The 9,232-nt window shown below is 34.6% G+C and overlaps 1 protein-coding gene across 4 annotated transcripts in view; it reads right to left on the bottom strand.

Moving 5' to 3' along the window:
- Positions 1–411: 411 nt before the first annotated feature.
- The window catches only part of ANGPT1 (angiopoietin 1), a 258,112-nt gene continuing 249,291 nt past the window's right edge, over positions 412–9,232 (bottom strand). For all 4 annotated transcript variants that reach the window (XM_002759302.6, XM_008983362.5, XM_054246328.2 and 1 more), the window contains exon 9: positions 412–2,758. In XM_002759302.6, the coding sequence (XP_002759348.1) occupies positions 2,598–2,758 (161 nt within the window). In that variant the 3' untranslated portion in view covers positions 412–2,597. The remainder of the gene's footprint in view (positions 2,759–9,232) is intronic.

The following is a 9,232-nucleotide window of genomic DNA, read 5'->3' as shown; positions in this document are numbered from 1 at the left end:
ACATAACACATCATATTGTAGGGACATGAGACTAAGATCTACTGCTTTGATCCACCATTCTAATGAGGCTAAGCTTTCTTATTTCATCCCAGACTGGAAGTTTTTCTAAGATTGAGGCTTTAGTTCATTTGGTAGATTTTTTTTCAATGGCTCTATATCTTCATAAATCTCTAATTTAAATTTTGTAAAGTATGCATTAAAAATAAAGTTGCACAAATATTATTTTCAATTTTATTCAAATCAAATAATGTGTTGATATGAAGAACTTTGCATAGAAACCACATGAATTTTAAAGGCAAAATTCTCATACCTAATTATCCTATTCTGAAATAATTAAATGCAAAGGATATACATATTAAATTGCCATAAACATGTAGGCATTATTACACAATGCACATAATGGAGCCATAAAACATTTTATACTGCTTTATTATAAATAATTGGAAACAATATTTCATTTCTCAAACCTAGGTAACAAAACAGTAAATATCATGCTTTTTTCATTATTTTATTTTATTCTGATAATATGAATTTGGAAATAGTATTCTTTATCCAAAGTCTGGTTAAAAAACATATCTGTAGGAACACAAAACAACAAAACACTCATTTTCTTTCCCTTAAATCAAAACACTCATTTTCTTTCCCTTAAATGAAAACAGTCAGAAGTTTTTAGAGCGAGAAGCTTACCTGCTGTGAAGGAGCCACCAAGAATAAAAAAATGGTAGAATACCTGCAAATATCACTTTAAGGCAAAAAGCGGTTGAATACAGATACAGAAACATAAAAAAGCCTGATGGTAAACTTTAAAAATATTTTCTTAATGTGAGTAGCTTTATTTTCTCAAATGGAGGAAACCACTAAGGCATAGGGAATCAAGTCACCAAGTCAGAAACTGTTATTTCTACCTTGCTAAAAACTGTCTCTTTTATAAGAGAGGAGACCCAATAGCTTTATTTCAATTTTCTCATCCCATAGTGACTCATGTTTTAATAAAAACTGTTTACTATTATAACCTTGGGCACTTAGAGGCAGAGAAGACTTCTTGATAAAATACTGTAGTAACTTCAAGCACCCCCAAAATTCACTTAAAATAGATTATCCCATAGGAATATTTTCATTAAGTTATTTATAGCAACCAGCAGTCAGAATTTTTCTTATTCAGGTGCCTTTGATTAATCTTCTTTTTGTATATATTTCCCTTATATATAATAGTTTTGCCAATTTTTCTCCTTGATAATAATGTTTAAAAATTAAAAATTGCCTAAGGGAATGGCCTGAAAGAGAAAAGTATGAAGATTGATGTATTTCATTAAGAAATATAGTAGAGTTCATTGAGCATTTTTGTTTATTTGCATCAATTAAGGACAATGTTGCATATTCCAGATTAATCAGCTATTAAGTTTATCGTGGATATAAACATGCTATGTACAATGATATTTATAATTATTTCATTTTTCATAGATTTCAAAGTGTTTCTTTTATAGAAACTGGAACAGTGTGAACCTGGTAAGCATGTTTCAGTTAATTAGCAAAATTTAAATTAGCAAGACATAACAGGGTGAGTATTGAAGTTCTAAGAACATTTTTAAAATAATGAAGTTACATGTATATACACATGTAAGTAGATACTGTAAAGTGAACTGCTCCAGAGTACTTGGTTTTACTTCAACTTAATATACTCCAAAAGATTGCTTTCCTGTATAATATCAAAGGAAATATTAAATGCATGTACATTATTTTAGAAACTTGATATATTTTACATTCTTTTAACTTTACTCAGGCTATAAATATATTTATATATCATTCAATCAGTTTTTAGAGCAAATGAAAACAATAGTATGGGGGTGTTAATTTTTCACCACATACATTCTTCCTTGATTATATCTATTTCTCTTCTGAAAACTGTATCAAAAATCAGAGTAATGGAGTTTGTTTTTATCACACAGTTATTGTCCATGTGCTACAATTCGTTATGGCTCACAAAAATGGAATTTTCATTTGAAGACGAGTAAGTAGAAATCAACTAGTAAGTATGATACTGGAATTAGGCTTCTGAAATCCTTTAACATTTAACCAACACAAAGGGCAATGCTGTTCTAAATTTTTATCAAAATTGTGCCACAGTATAATTTGTTAGAAGGTTTGCATAGATATAACACCTTCTCACTGGTGTCATATACCTTTTCCAAAGGATTATGGCAGGCTTGTTTCTATTCTTCATGTGTATTACCTTTTTCACTCTTTTTTTTTCTGTTCTACATGAAATTAATCATATTTATCATCTGGCTACCATAGTTCCAAAATAAGACGCATTAGTAGTTTGAAGCACAGCAAGCTGAACAGTTTCTTCCCTTTACAGTCAGTGGAATTTTCGATAGTCAAGACATGTGAGCACTGTTGCCCCAAGTAGAAACTCTTGTGAACTCAAAAGACTCCAGATTCACAGTCAAGAATGTTGGCGACTTCACATAACTCCCACTTATTGCTGGGAGGGAGACAATATTGTTCACTTCTGAAGTTTTCAAGCAGTTTCTTACATGGTAGCTTCTCCATATTTCTTTGTCGCTTTTTTTATAATCACTTCTGACATTGGGCTTTCAAAAATCTAAAGGTCGCATCATCATAGTCGAGAAACGTAAAGAGTAACTGGGCCCTCTGAAGTAGTGCCACTTTATCCCATTCAGTTTTCCATGGTTTTGTCCCGCACCATAGAACATTCCATTTAGGTTGGAGGCGCCACAAGCATCAAACCACCAGCCTGAAAAAATAGTTCATAATAGAAGGAAGAAGGAGAGGCAACAATTTTTAAGTCAATGGAATATTTGAAAATTAATGGCATTAACATGGGAAATTTGCTTGCTCTTGTTATGCTTATTTGCAAATAGGAGGCATCAGTAAATATATTTCCAGTAGTGAAACTTTTTTAAATGATTTCTGATTTAAGATTTGTATGATCAATCAGAGAGAGCAGTACTCTAATGGAAAGCAGCTTTCAATGTGACTCCACTGGAACTCACTGCTCCTTATAATGAAGGGAAGCCTCTGGGCTTCAAGATACAATGCACATTAAGAGATGGATTTACATGTAAGACAAGTGCAAAAGGAAAATCCATATACCCATAAGAGATATTCCATCTTCTATTTGGAATAGAATAAGTAATTATTATTGAAGAAATTCAGAAACTTTGACAAGAAACTGAGATCTAAATAGAAAGATGTTCTTCATCTACTGCATACATTTGTCAAGAATTGGCCCTAAGCTGCTTCTAAAATTAATTGGATTAATTGGATACTGTGCAATGACTACGATACTCACAAGGACTTTGAATTAATGTGCCTTCTCTGGAGTTCATAACAATAGAAAAAATGTTCAGCAATAGTAGCCATTCAGGTCCTGTACAGCCATATTTTGTCTATGGTTATTTAAGGTGCTTTCCAAACTTAGTGAAAAGAAAAACAACTTGATGAGTAACGTGGAAATCCTATGCTTCTATAGCTCTCTGTAAGGATAACTGGATAACTCAGTTTTATTTTTTAAATAAATTAAGTTCTTAGATTTTTAGATAAAGCATAGTGCTTTTTCCTGTCTCCTGAAGTAACACTACTGAATCTTTAGGGAGAGATTTATGCCAGAGACATTTTGGCATATTTTTTATTTGGATACAGTTGACCTCTCTTTGATTACAGACTTATACCTAAGGGACTAATAGCTAAAGAAAGAGAAAGCTGTACAGCTGATGTTTAACTGTAACATGAGCACCATCTTGCAGAAACTTTAGAAAAAGTTAAATGGAGAAAAGTTAGTTCTCATTTTTCAACTTTAGAAGATGAATACAGCTGGCTTGTGTTTATAAAGTCACACTAGAGGCGTAACAAGCAGCATTAATCACCAGTTCATACTGGGGAACCGTTGAGGTATGTCTTGATGAATTTGGAAAGACACTAAATTCAGTGCAGTTTTATCAACTGTATGCAAACAACATAAATGCTAATGTAGTCAAAACACGAAGGACAAAAAGGTTCTTGTTTGGCAAAGAAGGAAGAACTGCAAGTAAAATCTTACCTTTGTTTTCCTTAAGATTAATTCTTCTAATTTTTTTATCAGTACCGCTGGTTAAAACATGCTATTTATATTATAAAAAGCATTCTAATATTAGTGAATTTATTTGCCCCAAAGACTCTTTCTAAAGGACTAAAATGAAACTCTAAGATGAAATTCGGCTTGATTGCTTCTATGTTTTAACTTTTCTTCTCCTTTTCTGTGACCTTCTTGAGGCACTTTTCCATTGCATTAATGAACTTTTTATAGTCCTGCAAATATGCACCATGGTCTCTCAAGCAAATACACTGACTCTATTGTTGAGACTGACAACGATTCATAGAATTCTCTTCCAAGTTGCATTAGGGTAAAATGTGTGTTTTTGTTTATATGGTTTATAGAAAGTCACAAGAGTTCCCAGAGGAGTGTGGAAAGACAGATGTCTGTTGCAACAACAGCCTGGCAATAAAGGGCACAGGCTAGAGGATACGTTCATTGGGAAACTGGGAAAGCTTAGGAAAGAGACAAGAAACAGTAAGAGCCTGTGAGATAGCCAGGTAAATTGACCTTGTGTATCTTTTCCAATGAATAAAGTGGGGTAATATTTGCAGTAAGCAGAAAGGCATTTTGGAGACTTTGAAAGAAGGCCAGGATGGCTGGGGTCACAGTCAATGAGCATTTTAGTTAGCGGAAAAACTTCAGACAAAAAGGACTGTACAAGGAGAACCAATCAGTCAATCAATCAGCTAACTAAAATGCTATGTTTGATAGATACCCCAATATATAACACCTGAGCTTATTGTATTCATTTTTTCTTTATATATCCATTCAGTATATAATAATTATGAAACACTGTTATACAATACTCAAGACAGATGTGGTTTTGTGTAGAAGACCAAAAGTCACCTAAAGCTGAGAGGGTCTGAAGCAAACCAGCCAGTCTTTTGTTCCTAGTCCTAAAGACAACAGAAAGCCATGGTTTGTATATTGACCCATCTCCTGTACTTAGTAGGACACCTAACAGAGTTTGCTTCACAAATGACCTGTGAGTCACTGCAGGCTTGTTAGCTTGATTGACTGATTGGTTCTCCTTGTACAGTCTTTTTTATCTGAAGTTGTTCAGCTAACTAAAATGCTATGTTTGATAGATACCCCAATATATAACACCTGAGCTTACTCTATTCATTTTTTTCTTTATATATCCATTCAGTATATAATAATTATGAAACACTGTTATACAATACTCAAGACAGATGTGGTCCTTGCCTTCATGAAACTCACTTCTAATGGGAGAAGCAGATGAATATATGTAAGCAGTCACATAAAATAACTACTAGGTCGGTGTGAAAGTAATTGCGGTTTTTGCCATTACTGTTATTGACCAAAAAAGCAATTACTTTTGCACCAACTTAATATAAATTATGACTTTAAAATGTCATGAAGAAAATAAGTAGGAGCGCTGAAGGAGAATAACTTGACTTTTCACATTCATGAAAGAAGCCGATATTTAACAAGAGCTGAAGGAGAAGAGAGGCAGCCCCACAAAGATGGGAAAAGACCCTTCGAAGGAGAGTACAGCACCTGCAAATGCTGTGAGGAAGAAACCAAGCTCGGTGTGTGTAGTGAATCAGTGCAGCTGGTGCACAGTGAGCAAGAAATGACTTTCAGGAAGTGAAGGTGGAGGAATAGGCAGTCCTGGTGAGCAGTTCAATGTTTATGGAACAATTTACAGTTTAGCCAGCCTGCTTGTCCATGATCAGGCAAACAAGTAAAACATTCTCTATGAATGGGAACCACAATTGAACCAGAAGAACCAGATCTGCTAGGTTAAATGTTTAATCGAACACTGTTGAGAGTCCTCATTCTCTATGATCTGCATCCTGAGCATATGTGACAGCATGATGGGGAAAAAAAAGTAGAAAATTCAATTCTGCACATATTAGCAAATGGATAGGCATAGGGAACAGGAATTTTTGGAAACAAAATGTCTGCCTTTAAAGAATGCACAGTTTTGTGTAGAAGACCAAAAAATGCTACAAATTGAGATGATAGCCATTAAACAAAGAGACGAAGAAAATTTTATGGAAATACAGAGGCAGTAGGTGCTGACTGTCTGAGAGACCACAAAGCTTACTCATTCAGCAGCTGTTCTGGGTCCTGAAGGATGGCTATGAGTTCATTGGATGGAAAGAGCTTCTACACAGTCTGTACTCTGGAAGAGCAGGAGAGCGTCTGCCAGGCAGCTTGGTTTCGATAGAGTGCCAGTGTGCTAATGGGTTGGAGAATATTGGGCTAAAAAATAAACAGGAGGCAGAACATAAAGGTTTCAACTACACCTTTAGACATTTTGTTTTGAGCAATGGGACCCTGGAGAGTGCCAGAGCAGAAGTTAGAAGACCCAAACTTTTCCTGCCTACTTCATCTATTAATAACCAAGCGATCCTACCAAGAGACCCTATGCAATAGTACCAATAGTATTTGATATTTATTGAATCATTCATATGAAGATATTTATGTGCATTTTCTCATTTTATCCCGCAAGCAGCCTTAAGTGAAATGGCAAGTACCACAATGAAGATAGTAATGCTCCCGGAGTTTCAGGAACTTTTTAAGGTCACATTCATAATACCTAGATTATAAGAGCTGACCCACCATTTTCACAGCACAATTTTAAGGATAAAATAAGATAATGCACTATTATAGTCTGCAAAAGCCTACTTAAGTGCTTGCTGTAAGTTATCTAGTAAACGGTGCAGAATGTTTAGGGCAGGAAACAAAGGGACAAGACCTTGTGTAGCATCATAACAATTTGATAATGAAGACAAGGTCATCAGTGCCAATATATTTTCTTATTTGCTTGGTGGGGTTTATTAGAGAAATACAAAATAATTTAGACTCAAATAAGTACAGTTGTACAATGGTCATGTTATAAAAACTTGGCATTTAAGTTTCTAATTTTTTTTAATGTTTCAGTTTGATTTCATGACAAATCAAGGAACTTGAAACATTCAATTAACGCTTTATCTTAATACTAGCGGTCATGAATTCTGTGATCTGTCAGAGAACAACTGATAATAAAGATAATGAATTAAGATAAAATAAAATAAAATAGCAATTATTTCTCATGACAATTTCAGTTTTATTATAAAAATATCCTAAACTTCAAGGTAGCAGAAGTAATTATTTCTATGTAGGATTCTGTTTTCTCTGATTCTTACAATAAACCAAACTAAATAACCTTTTCATATCAAATATTTCAAATAGTTTGTCCACTTTCTACCTTTATTTTTTAAAATTACACGTAGGCAAGTCTTTTAAACACAAATCCTGAAAATATGTGGTTTAAGCATTTTTCAATGCAGGCAAAAGTATAACAGACTCTTCATTACTCATACATTCCTTGTATTTATAGGTGATCATAGATACTTAGTACATATGGCAAATCTGCATGGAATGTAGATGTTCTGAGAATATATATAAGAGTATTCCTGAGTTTGCAGCTCCTCTCTGATAAGATACTAAAGAGCTGAATTATATATCCTGTGAAATCCTGGGGAAAATATAAACTTTGTATTTTGCATATGCTTGGGATTAACAAATAAGAAATATCCTAAAGCAATTCATCTAGGGAAGGCACTTCACGCCTAAAAGAACTCAGTGATGCAAACAATGGATAACAAAAACAGTTACCAGCTGCTGTTGGGACAACTGATAAAATGTCTCAAATGGTTGTTGTTGTTGTTGTTGAGATGGAGTCTCACTCTGTCACCTAGGCTGGAGTGCAGTGGTGCATTATCATATCAGCTCACTGCAACCTCCGCCTCCTGGGTTCAAGCATTTCTCCTGCCTCAGCCTCCTGAGTACCTGGGACTACAGGCATCCACCACCACACACCCGGCTAATTTTTGTATTCTTTTTTCTTTTTTTTACATATTCTTTTTTTCAGTAGAAACAGGGTTTCTCCATATTGACCAGGCTGGTCTCAAACTCCTGACCTCAGGTGATCAATTCACCTCTGCCTCCCAAAGTGCTGGAATTACAGGCGTGAGCCACCGCACCCAGCCTCAAATGTTTTAGGGTTGGCAACTGCTGAGATGTACTTTGCCAAGCATTTTTCTTCATAACTTGTAACCTCATGTATATTTTAATAAGAAATCTGAGATTCACGTTTCCAATTCATTTATACTTAACTCATTAAAATTTAGTTTTGTAGTAACTATCCCAGGCCTTTAAAACTCATTTGTGTCTTTTATCCTTGAAGCAGAAAATTAACATTTTGTCACTAATAAATGAAACTTTGCCCAGAAAATAGGAATTTGATTCTCGACTTTGTACTCAGGAAGTTCAGCTTTATTTGAACATCAGGAAACCTAACTGTTACATTCTTCTAATTCTAAACAAAACATCTCTCAACACTTCTTTTCTATGGTAAAACGTACAGCAAAATGAAAAGGTATACCTGTTTTTGTAGATTTCTTTTGTTCATTTCAATACATGCATTCTAATCAGCAATATGCAAAAGAGCTTGCACAGAAATTAAGATTTTAGTCTTTCATCACTAAGGATAAGTTTAAACTAAATTGACTGGTGTCATCAATGGGATCATAATGGAAAAATCTCTTTTGTGAGTTTATGGTACAAAGCTGATCCTACCCAAAGCCAGCCTCCAAAAGCAGCTGCATGGGTCTTGTATGCAGGAGGCAAAGGACCTTGCTAGATGTCTGCATTCCTTCTGTCATCTCATTCCTTCTGTCATGTCGTACTATACCCCCTTCAGGCCAAGGACTTTAGTTTTTCCTTTCTCTTCTTTTTGTTCTAAAGATGAAAAGTTGTTTATCCTGGCTAGGAATATTGAACTCATTTAAAACTTCTAGGTATTCTTTTACTGTCTCTCTTCTTCCTCATACTTCATTTTGCATGTTTAAGTGAGGAAATGCTTGAGAAAAGATGCTGCCAACAGTACAATGGAGCTCTGTCATTCTCTTTGAATGCCATTCCTTTTCATGGAGGCAGTAGACAGAGTAGATAGAACAAAGGCCTCTGGAGATTGAGTACCTGCATTTAAATTCTACTTCTGGCAAAATTCTGTGACCTATGGAAAAACTATCTAACTTTTCTATATCTCAGTTCTTGCCAAAGTATTATTGTGATCTCTATTTTCAAGAGTTGTTGGAAGCTTTATGAGTTACTAAA

The sequence above is a fragment of the Callithrix jacchus genome, chromosome 16, assembly GCF_049354715.1.
Source record: "Callithrix jacchus isolate 240 chromosome 16, calJac240_pri, whole genome shotgun sequence".
Classification (NCBI taxonomy): domain Eukaryota; kingdom Metazoa; phylum Chordata; class Mammalia; order Primates; family Cebidae; genus Callithrix; species Callithrix jacchus.
This window is presented reverse-complemented; position numbering and strand designations above follow the sequence as displayed.